Genomic DNA, 23,238 nt, shown 5'->3' on the forward strand with positions numbered 1-23,238 from the left:
ACTATAAGGTGTTTGAACCCGCCACCTCCCATCTTCGAAGGAAGAAGCGTCAGGGTACAGTACTGATCACACACAGTAGAGTCGGTCACTGAAGGACACGCTACTATAGAATGTTATTGCTACAAACGTGAACCCAAGTTAGTTAGTTCTATAAAGGTTAGTAGGGCGCGATGGGCCTGATCACGTTTAGATGCACAGCCACTGGGGTATAAACATTCCTCGAGTGTCGCACACCGCAGGCCAAGGAGATGATAGTTTCTCACTAGCGACATGCGCTGCGCACTGAAAGCGGGACACTCAAATATAAGGTGCTGAAGTGTCTCGTAGCAGCCACAAGACGTACACAATGGACTTTCCGCACGCCCTTGTCTGTATAAACGTTCGTGCACGTTCACGCAACCAACCCTCAGCTTGAGCAGTTGTGCTCTAGCGCGACGAGGCAAGCCTCGACCACGAACACGGGGCGGGAACGTTCCATTTGCGACGCGCTGATCTGGATGCTGCTTGAATAGGTGGCGACGAATCAGCAGACGAGCGTCATCAAGCTTGCACAAAATTTCTGGGCAGTCACAGTTGTTATGAACGCAACTTGAAGCGAGCCGATCAGCCTCTTCATTGCCGGCGATTCCTACGTGTGAAGGTATCCTGCACTATTTCACTAATAGCTATTTTCCGCCAGCAACGGATGTTGACTCGAAGATGGTCAAGAGTCCAGCCGTTTTACAGTTGTCTCGCGAGAGAGCGCGTGAGAGAGAGATGAACTGAGGTCAGGTGTACACAACGGGTGCTCGATGATTTCCTTGCACCTACAGGAGTCATAAGCCAAAGTATCGGCCATCCAAATACGGTTGGAATGAGCTGTCGTAAGCGCCTCATTTAGATGTGAGCGGTACAGTGATGTAGCCTCGCAGCAGGAGAAGGCATGGTTAGCACTGGCTTCGATATCCCCAGACCGTGCGAAGCTTTGGCTGTACCGGCTGTGTGTAGCAATAGTGGATGGATGCCAGAATATTTAGAAATGGGCGTTCCATTGCTGAACACGAAGGTCGCGGGTCCGAATTCCGGCAGCAGCGGCAGCATCCTTAATGGAGGCGCAGGGCAAACACCCTCGGGTGCCTTGCTTTGAGTGCATGTTTGGGTGCCCTTGCTGGTCGAAATTAATCCAGAGTCCCCCCATTACAGCGTTCATCATAACCGGATGTGCAGTTGTGCACCGCACAATTTGATTTAATCTTTTGAAGTATATTTCGGGAATCTTTAAAAAAAACCTATCGCAATCTCCATGCAAACCCCATGCAATTGTTTAGAAATCTTTTTCAAGCAATGTGCGCAAGCATTGAGCAAAGTCCTGTACGAGCCAAACGCATCTCAGAAGCCGCGCTGTTGCTAGAAAAAAATTAACACGCGAAATGATGGACAGCATAAGCAGGTGACTTTCAGGCAGAACGCCGAGCCTTCCAGCTGTACTCTTTTTGTGAAATTCTTGGACTTTGAAAGTCCGCCCTCATATTCCGCTGGGCAAACAAGTCAGTACTGGCGTAATTTACGATGTTGACGAGACCATTGTCGACTCCGATCTGTCGATCTTAATCAAGCCGGCTACCGAAAACACCGTCATCACAAACGCGTTTCGTCTCGGCACGTCACGGTGTGTGAAGATCATATTTAAGGGCGAATCCCTCCCATCGCATGTAAAAGTGGGCCACTTTCGACACGCAGTTCGCCCATTTATACCAAAACCGCTGCAGTGTTGGAAATGCATGAAGTTTGGACACGTGAGTAGTGTGTGCAAGAACACTACCGTCTGTTCTCGCTGCACTGGGCCCCACACCACTAACACGTGCAAGGCCAATGTGCTGAAGTGCACAAACTGTAGCGGCCCTCACGATGCATCCTCGAAGGAATGCCCTTTGATACGAAAGGAAATGGCAATATTGAAAAAAATGGTTAGAGATCACTCGTCTCACCGAGAAGCAGCAGCATCTATTAAGCGACGACGATCACGTCGCCGACGTCGATCAAGAACCTCCAAAGCCTCTGCAGAACGCCAGCCGCGGACATTACCACCCGCTCTTCCGCCCCGGCCAAATGCAGTCAGCTCAAAGGACACAGGTGCATCGAACAGCACGGCTGCTGACGCTTGGCCTGCACTCCCGCGGCTACATGCCCCTACTGAGCGAAATCAGAGCTCTACAGAAAGGGATACCTCATCTGTTCCTGATAAATTGTCAGACCAGGATCAACAAGTTGTTGTCATGATAAGCTCTCTGATGAGTGCTATTCGTGTTCTCCTGGACAAGCTACAGACACCAACAGCTCGAAGTGCGTTGCAAGTGCTGGATGCCATCAATCCGGTTCTTGAGAGCCTTCAGAAGTCCAGTGCTTGAGGGCTTCTACAGCGGAACCATGGCTCATCGACAACAACAGCGATCGTTCCGGGATTATGTCAGAAGTGCCTCCATATTCCAATGGAATGCGAGAGGCTTGAGGTCACGTATTTCGGAGTTGCGGCAGTTCGTGTTTGACAACCACTTCCCTATACTGGTTATCTGTGAACCGAACTTATCAGCCTCCATAAGACTATCAGGGTATGAACCTTTTGTTTCAACCACGTGTGTCCGAAGTAGTAAGGTTTTGGTTTACATCCGCAAAGACCTTACGTATTTTTCCCAACCCGTAGCGCCACACGACGGTAACCAATATGTCTGTGTTACTGTGAAAAAGAAGAGGCTGTCTTTTACTCTTATTGGCGTCTACCTATCCCCAACCAGTCAGTTTGATAGCAAAAGACTAGAAGATATCATGACTGCTACTCCCGGTCCTTGGATAATAACAGGGGATTTCAACGCTCACCACCATATATGGGGAAGCTCCAGGATAAACTCGAGGGGCAGGTCACTAATATCTTGTCACTAACCTATGTCTTCTAAACGACGGAAGCCCGACATTTCTGCGAGGAACAACGTACAGCAGCTGCCTTGACTTGACTTTTGTGTCACGTTGCCTGACTTCGAGCGTGCAGTGGTTCACCGATATTGAAACCCATGGAAGTGATCACATACCGACCTATGTGAGAATCGATGGATTAGACGCCGCATTACCGGTTGTATCTCGCCAAATCGACTGGTCAGTCTTTCAAGCTCGTGTAGAAGACACATGCAAGAAACGTATTGCACGCAAATTAGAAGAAATAATTGCTGACGCAATGCAAGATTGCACGCGTTGCTTCACACATTCATCAAAGCGTACAGAGAATGACATTGAGTTGGAAAGGCTTCGTGCACTACGTCGCCGAGCTGAAAGGAGGTACAGGCGCACGAAGTCAATTCTTGACCTCAGAGAAGCTCGGCGCATGCAAAAGAAGATAAAGCGGCGAATGGATAAGCTAGCGGATCAAAGATGGAAATGCTTTTGCGAGTCACTGGACCCCCGCAAGCCATTATCCCGTGTGTGGCGTACCCTACGGGGTCTTAGCTCAAGCCCCCAGCAACGACGCCCTTTCAACGCCCTTGCTCTCTATGAAAACCGCCGCGAGATAGAAGTTGCGGAGGATTTTTGTGCGAAAGTCGCCGGCGGCACAAATTTAGTCTTTGACATGACTTTAGGTGACATCCCCGGTCCACGAGATACAAGTATGGACGTTCCATTCTCTATGGAAGAGTTAGAAGCTGCTATGGCGCTCTGTAGGTGTTCATCTTCACCAGGGCCCGATGGGATAACATATAGTGCTTTGCGCCACCTAGGTCAAGAAGCACGAAGAGAACTCCTCAGCCTTTTTAACAGCTCATGGCGAGATGGTGTCGTCCCACAGGAATGGAAACGAAGCCGCCTGGTACCGCTACTAAAAACTGGAAAGTCACCGCTCGAACTGGCATCGTATCGGCCGATAGCACTTGCCAGCTGCGTCGGGAAACTCTTGGAACGTATGATCCTCATGCGTCTCGAATGGTACCTTGAACACAACAAAATTTACCCTGACTCAATGGCGGGATTTCGACGAGGCTGTTCATCGATTGATAGTGTCATCGATCTGGTATCATCTGTAGAACAACAAAAATCTCGGAAGCGATTATCAGCAGCACTCTTTCTTGACGTGAAAGGCGCCTACGACAATGTTTCCCATCAAACCATTCTAGACGCACTTCTGACAGTTGAACTAGGAGGGCGAGTATATCGATGGATCAGAAACTACTTGACACAAAGGTCCTTGTTCGTGCGTACGGAAGATGGTCCGACTACCGACCACTACACATGCCGAGGCGTTCCCCAAGGCGGTGTTCTAAGCCCTGTTCTTTTCAACCTCGCGCTTCTTGGGCTGGCTGAATCCCTACCGGAAACAGTGAGTGTTTCAATATACGCCGACGACATCTGCATCTGGACATCAGCGGTCACTCGCCTGCAGGTTCGCGCAAGGCTACAGCAAGCAGCAACACAGGCATCTGACTATCTTCGGACACAAGGGCTTACCATCTCAACAGAAAAATGTGCGTTAGTCGCTTTTACGCGAAAAGCGATGTCTGGTTATCCAGTGTACATCAATGGCCAGCCTATCTGCTACAAGAAAAATCATCGGTTTTTGGGTGTCATTGTTGACCGGGACCTCTCTTGGAGCCCTCAGGTTGCCCACTTGAAGAAGAGGCTCACATCTATTGTTCACATCTTCAAGTTCATCGCCGGCAAAACATGGGGATCGTCAGTGGGCTCCATGCTACAGTTATATCGAGCACTCTTTATCGGATTTCTACGCTATAGTTCTCCCGTGCTTGCTAAAACATGCAAGTCAAATCTTCGAGAACTTCAGAGCGTGCAAGCACAGGCACTACGTGTTTGCCTAGGCCTTCCGCGGAGCACCTCAACAGCAGGAACCATTATAATGGCTCAAGACCATCCAATCACGACTTACATCAGCACCGACTCGCTTAGGGCCCATGTTCGTCATATTTCACGGATTCAATCAAGCTTTCTTGCCTGTCTGCCAGAACGACGACCACAGGCATCCTTCTCCAACGAGGTCAGCAAGCATCGTGCCTCCCTACCATCGGGCTTCACACCATCAGCACGTTCAACCTCAGCTTTGTGGTGTTTAAAACAACCTCAAGTGCGTCTTACGGTTCCAGGGATAAGAAAGAAGACCGACCTGCCTAACTTGGCCTTGAAGCAAGCAGCTCTGGATTGTTTGCACACTTTCTACTTTGACCGCGTCCACATATATACGGATGGCTCTTCCACCCAGACCAGCTCCACCGGGGCAGTGGTTATACCATCACGATCACTAAGCATCCGATACAAGATTTCTCACTTGACAACATCGACCGGTTCGGAGCTTGTTGCCCTCCGAGGTGCCGTAGATTATATTAACAACCAACCGGCTAATCGGTGGGCAATATTCTGTGATTCAAAGGCGGCCTTACAATGTCTTCTGTGATCTCTTCGTCGCGGGTCCTGTGAACAACTAGTGTCGGAGATACGAGAAATGCACCATGGTATCATAGCGAAAGGACACGACGTCGTGTTTCAGTGGCTGCCTGGCCATTGCGGTATCTCCGGCAACGACGTCGCTGACGAAGCTGCTAAGAAAGCACATGAAGGAGCAACCCTTGTTTCTATACCTTTATCGCGGACTGACGCAGCCCAACACTTAGGCAAGCTAGCGCACCGTATGACATTGGAGAAGTGGCACACACCTGATTTCACTCAACATCGATTGCATTCTCTCGATCCATCTATGCAACTGCGGCTGTTACCAGGGCTTCCGCGTAATGAGGAAACAATGCTGTGCCGCTTACGCTTGGGCGTCGCATTCACGAATGCATATACGTTTTTAATTGGAATGGCTGATAGCGCCGAGTGCAATGCCTGCGGTGTCGAAGAAACTATAGACCATCTACTGTGCTACTGCCCATCATTTGAAAATGAAAGACAAGCACTCTGCACAGCTCTCAACCAGTTAGATAGAAAACCGTTCACCTTGAACAAGATCTTGGGACCATGGCCTCGCATATCGCAGCTACAAAAGGCCACAAAAGCGCTGCTGCGATATTTGAAAGATACAGGGTTGAGTCAGCGTGTGTGATCCGGACTGAGTGACTGAACGATATCCCCGGTGGACTTTCTCTTCTTTCTTTAATCTTTCCGTCCCCGTTTCCCTTTCCCCAGTGTAGGGTAGCCAACCGGGCTCAGTCCTGGTTAACCTCCCTACCTTTCATTTATAATTTGCTCTCTCTCTCTCTCTCTTGGACTTCACTTGTAGGGTAGCCAACCGGGCACGTCCTTGGTTAACTAGCGTTCACGAACTCATACTCTTATCGTTTGGGAATGGCCGAGAGCCCGATGTGCGATTCCTGTGGGTGCGAGGAGACCATCGAGCACTTATTGTGTACCTGCCCCCACTACGATGTAAAACGCCTAGAGCTCTCTGCGGGAAACGTTAAACCGACTGGACTTAAGACCGTTCAACGAGTCAAAGATACTCGGACCGTGGCCACACCCGTCACTGGCACGAAAAGCGAATCGTGCATTAGTGCAATACTTGAAGTGCACCGGCTTACGAGACTGTTTATAGTGTCCCTCCCACACGCACTCAGTGCTCACTTTCTACCCTTTTCCTCTTTATATTCCCCTTTCTCCTACCCCCAGTGTAGGGTAGCAAACCGGATGCTCTTCTGGTTGACCTCCCTGTCTTTCCTATCCTTGCTTTTTCTCTCTCTCTCCCTACGTTTTCCTCTTCATTTCTCTCTCTCTCTGTCTTTACCAGCGAAGTGCTCTTTCCTTCTTAGTTGCGAAGGAGACGGTCTCATGCGCATCCGCCGCACTCTGAAGTGCTCGTGGCGGCTGTCTCCGGGAAGCGCAACGGCACCGAGAGCGGCCCTGACAGCAACGACACCACGCACTATACTATGTAATCAGTGAAAAATCTTGTGACGACACCTTCGAGCTGGAGCGGAGTCGTGAAACAAAGATCTCAACACATCATGGAATTCTAATGTGTTCACCACGAGGTCCTCGCGGAATACTGAAGTACTTGCCATCCTTTTCGCGCCAGTTCTCGCCACTGACAAAATGAGGCCCCTCAACAGGCAAGCCGTGTCTGTACATCTGGAGGCGCCGGTTTCGAAAATAAAATCAAATATATCAGAGCGAACACGCGTAAGAACGCCCTAGCGATTGACGTAGAACACGCGTAAGCGCTGCGCAAAGTCACGGAACTCGATGGGATGGAAGTCCGACCTCATAATCTGCTGCCATTGCCACTGAAGAATCAAGCCAGCTACAGAAAACATTGTCATTGCCAACGCGTTTCGTCGTGGCACGTCACGGTGTGTAAAGATTATATTTATGGTGAATCCGTCCCATCACATTTATTGGTGGGCCACCTCCGACACACAGTGCTGGTAATGCATGAAGTTAGGCCATGTAAAAAAAGCGTGCAAAGGCACTACCGTGTGCTCTCGATACACTGGGCCCCACAACAATGACGCGTGCGAGGCCAGTGTGCTGAAGTGCACGAATTGCAGCGGGCCTCACGATGCATCCTAGAAGGACTGCCATGCGATATGAAAGGAAATGGCAATATTGAAGAAAACGGTTTAGAGACCATTCGTCTCACTGCGAAGCGATCGCATCTGGTAAGCGATAACGATCACGTCGCCGACGTCGTTCAAGAACCTCCAAAGCCTCTGTACCACGCGAGCCACGTCCAACATCTCACCTCCTCTGCCGCCCAGGCCAAACGCAGTCGGCTCTAGCGACAAAGGAGCTTTTGACAGTTGTACGTCAGCTGGCGCTTGGCCAGAACTCCCGAGGCTACATGCACCTGCTCAGCGAGATTAGACTTGTATTTCGGACGAAGATCAATAAATTGATGTCATGCTCATCCCTCGGCTGAGTGTAGCACTCAGCCGAGAGCTGAGCATGACGACAGTTCGTTGATCTCGGTCCGTTAATTTATCAGGAACATAGGAAGTGCCTCTTGCTTCTTTTGGACAACCTACAGACACCAACAGCTGTAAGTGCGTTGCAAGCGCCGCATGCCACCAATCCAGTTCTCGCAAACCTTCAAATGTCCTGCGGTTGAGAACCTGTACAGCAGAACAATGGCTCGTTGACAACAACAGCAATCGTTCTGGGATGATGCCAGAAGTACCCTCATATTGCCATGGAATGCGAGAGGCCTAAGGTCAAGTATTTTATATTTCCGGCTGTTCGTGTTTGAAAGCAGCTTTCGTATACTGATCATACGTGAACCGAACTTATGGGCTACCATAACATTTTCATGAAAAGACCTTTCGTTTCAACCACGTGTGCCCAAAATAGTAAGGTTCTGGTTTACATTCTCAAGTACCTTACGTATTTCACCCATCCCATACCACCACAGGACGATGAACAATACGTGTGTGTTACTGTGAAAAAGAAGAGGCCGTCTTCTGACTTATTGGCGTCTGCCTTTTTTCAACAAGTCACTTTGATTGCAACAGACTAAAGGATATTATTGCTGCGACTCCCGGTCCTGGAATGATAGCAGGGGACTTCAACGCTGACAAACAGATGTGGGGAAGCTCCAGGATGAATTCAAGGGGCGGTTCATGCACTCATATCCTTTGCGTCAGGCTACAACCTAAATTATGAAAGCCGGACATCTCTGTGAGCAACAACGTACATCAACTGCCTAGACTTAACATTGGTGTCACGTTGCCTGACTTGGGAGTGCAGTGATTCATTGATATTGAAACCCATGGAAGTGACCTCACCCGGGGCTTACCCGGGAGGAGGCAGTGTTATACAGGCAATTACAGACGGGGTCCCTGCTCACCCCGGTGCTAGCTAAGCACGTGTGTCCGAGCGTGTACGCGAGTGACGTGTGTAGACTGTGCGCTAAGGAGAGAGCCACCGTGGCTCACATCCTTTGGGACTGTAGTATAAATGCACGAGAAGCCAGTGAGAAGACGACGATCCCGCCGCAGCTAGAGGCTGCAACGAGGACCTATGACCAAGATACACAACTAAAGGCCGTCCAGCAAGTCTCGGCAGCTCTAGAGAGGCAGCGACCTCGCGAAACCGAGGAGAAGGGGGGCAGCAACCCCAGGAAGGGGGTGACGGCCCTCTCGGATCCGCGGAAGTAGCGAGGAACCAAGACCTCGAGGAGCACAATGCACGAGACGGACGTAGTGGCCGCGTCGCGGTAAAAGCTTGTCCTCCCTGCGTGGAGGGAGCCTAACCGACTCTGCAGGCATATTTACTAAAGTTGTTCTCTCTCTCTCTCTCTCTCATTATATTTCGACCCATGTGAGAATTGATGGACTAGAAGCCTAATTACGGGTTGTTTCTCGCCAAATTGCTGGTCCGTGTTTGAAGATCTCGTAGAAGACACATGCAAGAAACATATCGCACGCAGGTTAGAAGGAAAGTTTGCAGACGCAATGCAAGACTCTACGCGTTGCTTCAAGCATTAATTGGAACGTACAGAGTATGATATTGAATTGGAAAGGGTTCGTGCACTACGTCGGTGGGCTTAAAGGAGGCACAGGCCCACGAAGTCAATTCTCGACCCCATAGTAGCTCGGCGCATGCAAAGGAAGATACAGCACCAAATAGATAAGCTAGAAGACCAAAGATGGACATGCTTCTGCGAGTCACTGGACCTCCGCAAGCCGCTGTCCCCTGTATGGCGTACCCTAGCGGGTCTCATGTCCCCAGCTACGACACCCTTTTAACGCCCTTGCTATCTACCAAAACCCCCGTGGGATAAACTCCGATGTGAAATTTTGTGCGAAAATCACCGGCGAGACACTTGCTCCCTGACATGCTTGTATGCGACATTTCTGGTCCACGATAAACAAGTACGACGCTTTTAAGCAAGCAGCATTTAAGCAAGCTATAGCGTACCGTATGACATAGAAGTAGCACACATCTGAATTCACGCAGCATCGATTGCATTCTCTCGACTCGCCTATGCAACTGCGGCTATTACTTAGTCTTCCACGAAGTTAAGAAACAATGTTGTGCCGCTTACGCCTGGGCGTTGCATTCACTAGAGCAGATACATGTTTGATTGGAATGGCCGATAGCGCCGAGTGCGATGCCTGCGGTGCCGAGGAGGCTGTAGAACACCTACTGTGCTGCTTCCCATCTTTTGAAAATGAAATACATGACCTCCGCACAGCTCAAAGTCAGTTGGATAGCAAACCATTCACCTTGAACAAGATCTTGGGACAGTGGCCTCGCATATCGCTGCTACAAAAGGGCACAAAAGCGCTGCTGCGAATTTTGAAAGCTACGAGATGAGCGACCGTCTGTGAAACAGAGCAGAAAACTGCTACTACGTCGGCGATATCCACAGCGGACTTCCGCTTCTCTTAATCTTTCCATCCCCTTTTCCTTTCCCCCAGTGCAGGGTTGCCAACTGAGCTCAGTCCTTTTTGACCTCCTTGCCTTTTATTTATCCTTTGCCTTCGCTCTTTGCTGTTATATTATTTTATATGAAACATCGCTAAAGCCTACAGTATGTGTACTGAATTTCAAGTGGTTTTCTGCGAGGAAGCGAGAGTCAACTCACGTTAGGGCAAGTTAACGGATTTAGCTTGTGAAAGCTGCAACAAGAATACCGATGCCAACTTTTCACTGAAACTGAAGGTTTATTTGGAAAGTCCAACGAAAACCTAACAAAAAAACGGGGGTTTCTTCAAAGTACTAGAGGTGCTTGTGCCGCTAACTTGGGCTTCCCGACAGCTCAGTATAATATTCTCCATTCCTCACTGTGGTTGCGAATCTCCTTCAACCCTTAAGGTCTATGCTTCAGTGTGATCGGTTCGCTTAGTATAGTATCCTTCTTGTTTTTAATTAGCTATCAGGATAAGTGAACGGGCAAACTTCCTTTAACTTTGCGACCTAGCATATTTTTATTGCGCGCACAGTCAGAATTTCTAGTCACCCATTCGGACTTAGGTCTTCATTAATTTGGATGAAGCACACGTTGACAAGTGAACCACGACAGTCTGGTTAAGGCCTGTGTCTATGAAGGGATCCTGTAGGCGCCCTAGGCAGAGGGCGAGGGGCGCAATTCTTAACCCGGACGCTGCCACTGTTTAACAACGTCCACCAACTGAAGATGCTTGTCGTTTTGCTTGTTTAAAGCATTCTTTAAGGCAGCCAGTGCTTTTGTAAAGCGTCTGCGAATACTCATTAAGTGGCATAATACTTCTACACCATCGCAGGTGAGACGCAATGGCCTGCTGGACAAATATGTCGCGAGGCTAACTTCTACAGACACCTCTTTCTCTCTGTCTCTCTCTCTCTCTCTCTCTCTCTCTCCACCACACTAACATTCTGTCCGCGTAGTAATCTCATCCGTAAAGCAGAAGCTGCGGACGAGTCGCTGTACACGCAGCTCTAATTGACCAATCTTTAGTCAGAAAAAGGGTAATGTGTATTCCATTATATTGTTTAGAATAGATACATGTCCTAGGTTTTTTTGTTTACGTCACCTGGCGGACGTCACAGGTGTCGCAACTTCGTAACTCCGTAGCTTCTCCTTCACTGGCACTGAAAGCTGTCCGCGGGTGTTAGCATGAAACGCTGTGCTGTGCACTTGTGCTGCCCGTATCAAGACGACACTGTCGTTTTTCTATCTCCCGATGTACAGCGGCTGTCGCGGACCCTGACCCATCGTGCGACTTCGAGGCCCTGGACCAGTGCGGCTGGTCGTCCGACTTGAGCAGCGGAGTCCAGTTCTCACGGCAGCACGACAGCGAAGACGATGACGTGGAGCCCGTCGACAACGTCACCAGTTCTGTCGGTGAGGCGACGCTCGCCGGCTTGCGTGCGAGCGTAGCGCATAGAAAAATTGGCAGTGGCTTAGCTCGGCTATGCCAGGATATACGTAGCGAAAGCTAAGTCATAGCATGGTTAGCCTTGGCTAATCTTGATTGCAAGTCTAGGTTAGTCTGGTTGTCTAGCTATGTTGCGGCGTTTAGCGAGCCGTTCGGCGCGCTGTTCGTCTGTTTCCTGGCCGATTCGTTTGCTCTTCGACTCGTTCCGATGTCGATTCCAGGCCTCCTCCTGCTTATCAGAATTGTCGCCATCCATACTGCCGCCTTAACTGTGGTTTCGGCGCACGCGAGCTCTCCTTTTCAATCATCCTACATGTTATCAGGCATGCGACGCAGCTGGCGAAGTGAGCGGTGGCGAGCGCAACGACGAGGAACCAGGTGTGACGTCATACCAAACGGCGGAAAGGCGTGGCGCTGCGCTGCGCTGCGCAGCGGCGGAACACATGTGGCTCGGTGCTACTAATGGCGCATGCGCAGTAGGGACTAGAGTGCGAGAGAGAGAGATATCCGCGGCGAGGCGCGCGCTGTGACGTCATGTGCCTCCTTGGAGCACCGCCACGGCGAAATCGCAAGTTCGCGGCCAGTAAAGCTTTCGACTTAAAACAGGTCGCGCACGTGGATGCAGCCCTCGTCTTTTGTTGTGCTCGTTCGCTCGATTACGAAGTACGGCGCCCATGCTCGCCGCAGGAACGGGCGCTTAAGAGCTGCGTTGTAAAGAAGGGTCCGCTTTGTAAGAAATGAACTTCACGACATAGTTGCGTCTTTCTGTGTTGTCCTATCGGCATGGTGCTCAAAAAACCAGCTGGCGCAATTTTGTACTCTCGAAGGACAAATATCGTTTACAAAAGCTCGCTGAAGTGAACTAGCTGGCGGAATTCCGTTTTTGCACCTCTGTACGGCACAAGCTAACGGGACGAAAGAGAGACAAACCAGGAACCAAAGCACTAATGGACACTTTGCGCTTTCTCGTGTCTGCGTTTTCCTTCCTTATCATTGTTCCTCTCGTCCCGCTAGTTTGTGTCGCGCAAAGCACAAGAACAATGAATGAACGACGGATCGCATGGTGAATCACCGCACCGTGCCTCCTGCTTAACCGGCAGCTAAAACATATGCCATCTGCGTGTATGATAATCCTTGTTGCCTTTCCATGGCGCAGGAGCCTCTGAATTTTCGCCCTCCGGTCACTACATGGCGCTGGAGAGCCTGGGTCATCCGCTAGCACTTCAGGACCTGGGAGTTCCGGCGAAATTGGTGTCGCCCCCTTACCGGCCACTCAGGTTTCGGGCCTGCTTCCGCTTCTGGTACCGCCTCTCCTGTCACCCGTGTAAGTCATTGCTGTCCGCTTCCTCCTAATCACAAGAGGCACAGCGCATACTCATTCGGTGAGTGAGGCTACATTAAAAAATAATTTAGCGCCTCCCAAACTGCGCAGTCCGTTATGAAGGACGCTGTCAAGAAACGCTGCGGATCCCTTCTGGCCACCTTGGGTTCATAAACTCAGTTCATGGCATACGAGCGCTTTTTCATTGCGACCGTTTCTAGTGGAACTGCTTTAGTCGCGCTCGGTTGGGGCCAAAGAGAGCAGTATAGAGCGCCTGATGAAAGATTCGTGCTGGAGGGGTCTAACGCTGGATTTTATTCCGTTGCTGATGTTGGAGCGGCTTCTGTTGTCTCGCTGCGCGGTATGCGCGCACTCACCTGGTCGACCTGGTGGCAACTTCGAGTGTCCTACTGACTGTTTCATGACTGACTGTTTCACTTCTGAATGCTTTCAGGCTCCGCGGCGGTTTTTAATTTATTTACTTTAACTCGGGAGTTTTGCCGCAAAGCATATGTAGTAAAAATCTTGTGTGCGACCATCTTAGGAACGATGCCGTCCCATGTTCTACCGATTTGTTTGATGGGAAGTCTGATAGAAGCCTTTTTTTTTATAATGTTAGTATTAGGAGAGTCAAAGTATATGTATATAAGTCCGGGCCAACGTCACTTGCACTTCGCTCCTGAACAAACAACACGTGTGTCGACAGCTCTTGAGCAATTTGCAATGTGGTGAATGTGGTTTAAACCATGGGTCCGGGGCCTCAGGAAGGTGGGGTGTAATGCTGACGCATCTTTCTCGTATCTACCCATACGTCGCCGCAGAATTTTGTTTTGGGCAGGAAACTCTGCTCTTTGGTACTTGCGTCTGCTTCCACTGTGATGAGAGTAAGTAATCGATCAAAGAAGCTTCGTTCATTGAAGTTTTTGATAGAGCCATCGGAAATGCCAAAAACTTCACTGGACTTGCCTGACTATGCGTAAGGATACCCCCAAGTTTCAGTTGGCCCGTTCCCAAATTTCATGTTGCCCATCCACGAATTTGTATTGGCGCACTGCCAACCTTCGGTTGGCCCACCCCCAAACTACAAATTGGCCCACGCCCAAATTTCAAGTTGACCCAACCCCAGATTTCAACTTCGTCCGCCCCCAATTTCAGTTGACCCACACCTACAATAAGCCTCCCCATGTATCTTCTAAGGAGTCCTGTGTATATATATGGATATTTACTTGCTCCTTATCGCTTATGAAGCTACCAATCAACTGTATTTGCGCTATTATAACAATTAAATGTCGGCAAATTATGTATTTTTGTTCCAATACAAGGCACTGCTCCTCTCGCGTGACGGGGCTGGGGTACTCGTCAAAAAATGTTTACGCCATAATAGTCAGATGCACTCTATCAAGCATGGACGTTTATTTATTTATTTATTTATTTATTTATTTATTTATTTATTTATTTATTTGTTACAGCGAAGCTGTATATGGCTATCATTCCCGTTGTCCGCGAACTAGCTGCTATACTCCGTTGCATACATCAGGGGCAGTGTTGTGGAGGCTAGAGATACTTTTTGCAGTGGCTGCGTCCGCACTCAGAAGCAGTTCGGCGTCTTTTGACCAATTTTTGTAAAAATGTTCTTTGTATAAGGCCAGTTCTGAATGAAAATAAGAATTTATTCTCAGCGGCAGACAAACCGTGCGCTCATTCGGATGGTAACACGTTGTTTTATATCAATTTGCTTTTCGTTGCATATTATGTGCATCCCGTCGTGGCAGCCTCACGTGCATGCTCGCGCGAGCAAACGCCACTGGCGCCCAGCGAAGCATGGACGGAACGCGCGGAGTGATAAAATTTGGAGACCCTGGGTAAGGTAGCGCAGCACGCGATCCTGAATCGGCTCTCCCGGTTCCCGGAGAACAACATTTACCCCATAGTACGGTAGGATTCAGACCAGGCCTATCCACACAGGATACCATGAAACTAAGTAAGCATCAAATCATAGACGACGACTCTAGCGACACTCGGGCCGTTTTGGGACTTGATCTTGAGAAGGCCTTCGACCACGTTTTACATTCGCATATCCTAGCCTCGGCCAGATGGGAGGCGGTTCTCCGCAGCCCTCTTCTGGCTGACCAACTCTGGGCTGTCCAGCAGGCCCACGATGCGGCCGAGAGGCTCGGCCTTCCGGTTCCCATGTGGGAGCGGCCCGCTTCGTGAAGACTCCCGATCTGCAGGACTTCATTAAAGTTTTGCCATACTATACCATACCGCACTAGTCGCGAAGCTTCCACAGCGTTGCACCTGATGTATGAAATAGAGCATAGCATATGATTTATGAAATGGATTATTTACGGTGCTATGAACTATTGCTTTAGGGGGTATGAACCATTCATTGTCTTACCTGATGGACGCATTTAACAACAGAGGTGATACGAGAATGTGTGTACATACCCATCGTCACAATGACCACCGGTCAGGACAATGTATATGTTCGTACCTTTGTTCAAAATTTTATGTCACCCCTGTGTCGTGTGCTAAACAGCTTCGCTGGTCATCCACCTTCACCTCCTCAGCGGCAGCTCATAAATTTTCTTAAAGCTGGTCAAGTGCGTAGCAGATAATGGTGCCGCTTACTGGAAAACAAACACAAACAAATGAATGGACAAACACGTCATTCATCGAGCGTGGGCTGGCATGGCCAACAGAGATTTAGCTGTACTCCAATATTGATGCCGTAATTTCCGTGCAGCTCGTGGGCAATACATATTCCATGATGTGGATCAACCTTTGTTTTCTGTGAGCTGCATCTGTGCAATCAAAACGTCTTTACCGTTGAAGCATGTCCCCTGCGTCTATTCACGCGCGCATTCTTCACGGACGTTTTGTCACCAGATGTCGTACAGCTACGGAACGAATGTTTGTGAGGGGCACTGGGGATTTACGCTTGCAACGAGAATTTTCGCAGACGCTATCAGACGAGTGGATATACACGAATCGAGAGTTTCAGCGCCTGTTTACTCTGGCACAACACGCGTCAAACACGTATACACAAGTAAGAAGCTATGTTGAAGGACTTACGCTTCGATTTCACTTCAAGTTTCGGAACAAGGAACAGTTCCATTCGCTGCCATTGAAACGTGCGTCTCCAGAGACGCGCTTTTCTCCGCCTTCTATGCTGGAAACCGGCTCCCTACGGAGACGCCGGCGGGAGAAGATCCGAAGAACGTTATCTTAAAAACGTGTTTTTTCTTCTAGTATCTTCAAGGGTGCTTGTGGCACCCGGGGTTCTCGTTTTCGCGATGCACGTATTCCCCTGTCTCGCTGAAAATCTCATCGCGTCGGTTCCCAAAATATCGTCGCCGGTCTGAAGTTGATGGCCGTACGGGTCGAGAGACAATGGAAAAAAAAAACATGCTTAAGCGAAGGAGATATGAAATGGGTCTGCAAGAAAGACCGGAATATTCGAGATTCCGGCAGCAGGGGCATCGCCGCGTCTCGACGCCGGATTGTGCGCACGTAATGAACGTCAAACACAATCCCCTTTCTTTTTCTCCTTTGCCTTTTTCTCAGCGTATATTTGCATAGCGCTCTAACGACGGGCACGTTTCTTGCTTGTTTTACGCCCGTGCGTATTTGAGGGACTGAGTGTGGTGCTCTTGTCACTCGACATACCCGTGTGCGTTCATAAAGACGAAGCGAAGGCAAAATAATCATATCTAAGTTAGCGGAGGATTGGCCGTGCTCTATCCGTTGGTAAAACGGTGCACCGTTGTAGAAGTTATAGAGCTGCGGTCTGTCCCGCCCCGTCTCGTCTTAGATGGCCCTTTACATAGACATGTTGTAAAATAGACATATGTGCACAAGCTTAACTGTGAGAGCGAGAAGGGCAACATGAGCAGAGGGATGCGAGAAGCGTGACTTTTGCTTCGCGTTCTAAGGTTTAAGATGGTGAAAAACTGTCTATTGTACTTTTTCCGTATCAGTAATTATTGCGCACAGCTAGCGGCTTCAGAGCGCGATATTGTGATGTTTCGCGTAACGAGAGCTGACCTTCCACGTAACACCCCCAACGTCAGACAGTTTGCGAGGCTTCAGTCAAGCCTCATTGCGGCCCTTTACCTATGAACCTTGATATCGTTGCCATGAAAGATACAACTGTCACATCCACCCGATTGAAGCACGAAGCTACAGGGAAAATCACACGGGTTTCTCAAAAGGAAAACTAACTATCCGGAACAATTTGTCCTGGTCCGGGGATTGATCGCGAGACAAACATCTTTCCGGGGCGGCCCTTGTACCAATTGAGCTAACCAGGAGGTTGCCAGATTGCAGTGCGGGGGGCGAATCAATCGACAACTCGAAGGTCCAGTGTTCCGTGCCCCTGTACTTAGTGTTCGCTTAATTCACATACGCCCTGCGATCTGCTAGCCTTCTTGTTAAGTCTCTTGGTATATATAGCGACCGCCCCGGAAAGGCGATGGTCCCGGGTACGATTCCCCGGACCAGGACAAATAATTCTTCGAGTGTTTATTATATTTTTCTTTCTGATAAACTCGTATATATTTCCTCGTAACCTTGTGCTGAAATCGGGTGGATGAAAATTTGGCCTTTCGTGAACTTTCCTGCACCTTGTGGCCTTCCGCGGTACTGATTTGCCATCAATGTTCAATAAAGGGGGCACAGACTGAGATATCCAAATGACGACGATAATCTGTCTATTGCGGTATGGCTTTCTACAGCGGTATACCAGAAGGCCTGAACACATCTCGTATGTTCCGTAACGTTGTAGCGATTCAGCGAGGCAAACTACGGATATGTTATTCGAAAAAGGCAAAATATATCCTGAGCCTATGCCCCCCCCCCCCCCCCCCCCCCATCTTTGTCGAAGCTCGCAACAACAAACGGGCGTCTATTTCATGCGGCTACACAAAGATCGACGTTGAAAGAAACAAAAATTAAATCAGAGAGACCTCGCGATGTGTTTAAACTAGCGTAGCACGATATGCGAGCTCTTATTTTATGTGGCAGGCGCCGAGATTCGTTTAAGCGCAGCTTCCGGCACGTCGTCATTGTTTCTGGTCAGTGACTTCGCTGATTCGTTCGACGTGAGCACACAATCTTTTCGTTCCCTTAAGGCACGCGGAGTGTTTGCGGAGAACGCGATCTTCGAACGACGGCTGAATGTGCTGTGTTTGTCATCTGGATCTGTTCTCTTCTGTTATAAATCCTATAGTTTAGCAGCCTGACTGTTTGCCGTTGACTTGCGCTTGTCATCTTGTTCTTTCTTTCCTCCGCTTCTTCCTATCTTCCAATTACGTTTCCGTCGGGCCGTTTTGCATTTCGAAGTCCACTTCCTGTTACTGCGCTTCCTTGTATGTGTAAACGAATAATGTAGACACCTAATTAAAGCAAGGCTTTCCTTGCGTTCCTCGGCTGTGTTTGGCGTGACTTCTTGGTCGTCTGTTCACCGGAGCGCGCTGGCACAATCCTGGAGACAGCGTAGTAAGCAGCGGCGTGGGTCACGTGGTGGAGGCGCGCCTCGTCTTCCTGTCGGGCAGGCATGTATTCGCAATGCGGCGAAACGTGGTGCAGGACATGAACAGCTACGTGCGTGTTACTGCGAAGATGCTTTTGCATTATTATTTATTCATCTCGATATGTTATGTAACCCCTTATGTAATGCCTGTTAAAGGGCCTTTAGGGTACATGAATAAAGAAAAAGAGAGAGATTACAAAAAGGAACTTCATTGGATTACAACTACTGAAATGGGAGATGAATGTTGACTTCTGTGCGAGTACTTTGAGTTAAAATGAGATTTCACGCGTCGCGAGTTTCTTCGCATCGCATTTATTTCAAGTGTTTAGGAAAAGCTGCGCTTAACGTTAATATCAATAAGTGTGCTATATCTCCACTGTTATATATATTATGCACGTTAGATAAACAGGTGCGTGCTGCGCGTATAGTCATCACTACAACCGGAAGCAATTCACAAATGGTGCCAAATATTAGAAATTTTCTGCCAGAAGGGAAATAAGTTTACCAGAGTCACCGCGAAGGTCAGGTTTGGCCCAAATTGTTACCAGAGCGTGTTGATGCGGTTCCAAGAGTGGTAGCGCATCAGTTGTCTAGGGTTTTTTTACTTGAGAAAACAATAATGGTGCAGAAAGCATCGAAGAAGATTATCAATTCATGTAGACGAATAGCGTTTTGTTTCTGAAGCTATTTCCTTTGCTAACGTGCTGATGTGCTCAACCGCGTATATGTGTTGCATTCAAGGTATTTGCGTATCTCTTTGTTGTTTCAGTAATTCCGTACAGAACAGAACCGTCAACCATTGCATACGTATCGATAGTATATGTGGCTTTGCATGTAGGCTATTTCAAAGTCACCATGGCGTGTCACGCAACTGCCGTGCTCCAGCCGGAGCCCTCAATTGGAGCTGCCACGTGGGGAGGAGGAGGGTGCGGCAAGAGAAGGGGAAGGCTGTCCTCTTTGAGCGCTCGACAACAGTGCTTAAACCTTCAGAGTTTCAGACTCCACAAAGCTAACGCAAGTGTTTCACGGCGAACGCGCATCGCAGCTCGGCCGCCCGGGAGCACGCGACATTTACATCGGTGTCATTGTATTGGAAGTCCGACCACCAACTGCCGATCACTGGAGGTACGCGATTATTCGAAACTTTCGAATAACGATTCGCATAGTCTCTTGTTCGGTTCCTTCTTTGCATTGAATGGTCACTGTCCTTATGTGCGAATGTTTTTCGCATACTTTTCGAATAAATGAAAACGTCAACTGCGATAAACTTCCACTGCGATTGTCGGAGACGGCGGCAATGCACCAACCATGAACACTAATCGCCAAACGTGTCACACCTTGATGTCGCCGCTGGTCTGTCCGAGAGGACGCATTGATAGCTTCCCGAAGCGATTCGTCGCATTATTCCGCAAGAGAGGCTGGAAGGTCACTTCCCCCGCTGGCCGATCGTAACAGCCCCTGATACACTCCTGTCCTGCCATTGGAATTCGCCATAAGTGCTGACAAGGGGAATCATCCATACCGAAGGCCAATGCAGGGAAGAGACGCGCGATGGACTTCGGCTATGAAGGCACCCCGGGACGATCAGCTCAGCCTGCTGGAAAACGCGGCGCAATGTCGCATGACACTCACCGACCACAGCATTTAAGCATTCAGATACCGCAAAGCTCTCGCGTGACATTACGCGCGTCTCAAGCAGCGAGTTGGCGATCGGCGGCGAACGCAGCGCGGAACTCTTTTTGCCCCTGCCTCTTTTCCCTGGGTCATGTATTGCGTGGCCCTTCTGACTTATTCGCTAGTTATAAAGGGAGCGTCTGTATCCTGTTCATCACCACTTCGAATAAAGGTAGCGTGGCTGCTCTGGATACTGTTCAAGTCTGTATAAAATTCTTCTGCTGCTCTTACTGTATCGTTGAAATTGCTGATGACATTACCCTGCTTATCCTTCTGTGCATACATCTTGGCTTGTCCTGTGCCAAGTTTCCTTCTCACTGATATCATTCTGCGTCCATTTTTTACTGCTTCCTCAGCGTTTCTCAGGTTATGACTTCGAATCATCCTTACTTTCTCCTTGTTGATAAGTAGTGTGCGTTATCTGCATGGAAACAAAGCGCTGCATGAGCAAAGATCTGTCTGCGGCGGCTGCCGTGAATCGCTCCCACGCGTCACCCACGCGCTGCCTCTCACGATCTCCCGATGAGTTGCGCCACACTTCGCTCCGTTTGCAACGTGCAGTACGAGACAGATTGTTCGCGCCAGCCAAACTATCACCAAATCAAAACGCGCATAGAGATACGGTCAATTTTCGTGATCGTCGGTGAAACTTTTTCTCGTTTTCTTTTTAACACTTCCGTATGTGATGCTTACTCTTTAATAAGCGTCGCGTAACACTAATGAACCCGTTGTTAGTTTGCGAACCGTTCTCATGCCCGTGTTTTCGTGTGCTCGTCTTTTTACACATAGCGCAAGAAGAAAGTGTGCGGGGCGTGATGCACGTGCGCTTGGCTAAACGCTGAAGCGGAGTGGATGTCAAATATTCTACTGCACCGATTCCCACAGTGCATGGGATCCGCATGATCTTTTTTTAATAGCTGATGTTCATCAACGTTCACTCCAAGCACGGTACACAGATGCTTCCACGTTCCGCTCGCAATCGAACCCTCGACCTAGTGCTGAGTAGAAGGCTTCAGTGGCTGAACCTTAATGGCGGGTGAGACTGAATTCAAGTTATTCTACTTATAACTTACCTCAACACCGTCTGCGGTTTCGCTATAGGTAGAGGGCGAGCGCCCATGTCGGGCTTCCGTCGCACGTGAAAATCAATTTGTTTGCTGTCTTGGGAGTGCATTCCGTCAATCTATTTACGTCTCGACCAAATGGCTTCGTTTAGTATCGTTTTAAGGGAATCGACGCGGTCATGGAGTCGTGTTTTCGTCACCTTCGACGTGTTTATCGCTAAACTTGCGGTAAGCGCTGCGGCAGACAACTCGGCGGGAAAAGCAGTCGCCGGCTTCCGTGCCGCCTAACCGATGTTGCTGGCTTCGACGGGGCTGGTGAACTACATTACGTGCTACCAGCGGGGAAGGAGATAGTGCACGAACGAGGTCCGGCGGTAACAAAGCGTCGCGCTGACGTGCAACTAATGAAAATCTCTCTGCGAGCGCGCAAATACCGGAACTGAACAAGAACCTGATATAAAAGAGGAGACATTAGAGGAAAATGAAGAAAAAAGAATAAAAAAAAAAACGGAACGAAAGTATGCCTGGCCGGGCTACTGTTGTAAAGGTATATAACGAATTAGCTTCATGGCATCGACGCGATATTACGAAAAGGGTATATGGCGAGTAAAGAAATGCGCGTATGATATAAAAGAAGCTTCAGAGTAAGGAAACAAATTGATTTTAGAAAAACGAAAATACGAAATAGAAAACTTTGCGCGATATGCCGAGTCTAATGGGCTCACGTGGGACAGATCGTTCATCTTCGGGAAGCTCTGACGCGGACGGCGTCCTCGGGCGCCTGCAACCGTCTCCCGCTCCCTTTCTCCTCACAACTTTCCGTCGTTTTTGGCTGGGCCGTGTTTTTTGTTTTCCCCCCTTATCCGTAGTGAAGCTGGCAGCTGCGCATATTTATTTTCCTCATTCTCCTTGCTCGAAGTTCCCTTTGCTCCTCTTAGTTGCAGCAAGAGAAAGGTATGTTGTTTAACGAGCGAGGTCTTACCTCTCCGGTCGGTTGCTTCGGTGGTCGGTCGGCAAAGGCAGCCGAAGAAGGCCGCGCGTATTGATTTCCAGGTGAGAGACTTTAACGGAGGAAGGGGGGGGGGGGGTGAGATATTTGGCCCGAAGGACGAAGACGAGAAGGAAAGGCGCGGAAGACATTAGTCTGAATTATGGCAACCTCGGCTTGAACCATCGTCTTGGATTTGCTCACGCACTCTCGGGAACACGAAGATAAAGTATATTAACAAAAAGGACGGGGCAATCAGATTATGGGTGTATATACGCGAAGTGCGCGTGCAGTCGATCCATTTTGGGCTGCCTTGCCCTGTTCGTTCCTTTTCGCGCGGCGTACGTTTCTTTTAAGTCCCACGAGCTACCCCTCCCTCCCCCATCTCCCCTCCCCCCACCCCCCGACCATGATTGAACGTAAGTGCAGTCTGTGAGCGACGGCGACGATCTCGCACTCTCCTTGTTCAAATGCGCCGCGCCGCGCAAGCAACATAAACGAGCGCTGCGGTAACAGACTCGCACGCTCCTATTACGACATCGGCGAGGGAAGTAATGCGAGTCGGTGCGTTTTTGTTTTCTCTCTCTCTCTCTCTCTCTCTGTTCTTGCTTTCTTCTTGCATTTCGGCAACTAGATCGCAAAAGAAAGCTATGCCGTCCACAAAAAAAAAAAAAAAAGAATGAGTGAAAACGGAAAAGAAACAACAAAAATAAAATCTTTAAACAAAAGCGAGCGGCAGACGGAAAAAGTGCGAGCTCTCGCTTTATCAAAGCGCGGCTGGCGTGGAACAAAAGATAGAAACGCATCGGCGTCCCTGAATGACGTGGACCTCA

The 23,238-nt window shown here is 49.2% G+C and overlaps 1 protein-coding gene across 2 annotated transcripts in view; it reads left to right on the top strand.

Moving 5' to 3' along the window:
* Positions 1-23,238, top strand: part of LOC126517624 (uncharacterized) — a 137,149-nt gene that overhangs the window by 42,242 nt on the left and 71,669 nt on the right. For both annotated transcript variants that reach the window (XM_050167419.3, XM_055064462.2), the window contains 2 exons: positions 11,639-11,791; positions 12,982-13,149. In XM_050167419.3, coding sequence (XP_050023376.2) covers positions 11,639-11,791; positions 12,982-13,149 — 321 coding nt within the window. The remainder of the gene's footprint in view (positions 1-11,638; positions 11,792-12,981; positions 13,150-23,238) is intronic.

The sequence above is a fragment of the Dermacentor andersoni genome, chromosome 11 (assembly GCF_023375885.2).
Source record: "Dermacentor andersoni chromosome 11, qqDerAnde1_hic_scaffold, whole genome shotgun sequence".
NCBI lineage: Eukaryota > Metazoa > Arthropoda > Arachnida > Ixodida > Ixodidae > Dermacentor > Dermacentor andersoni.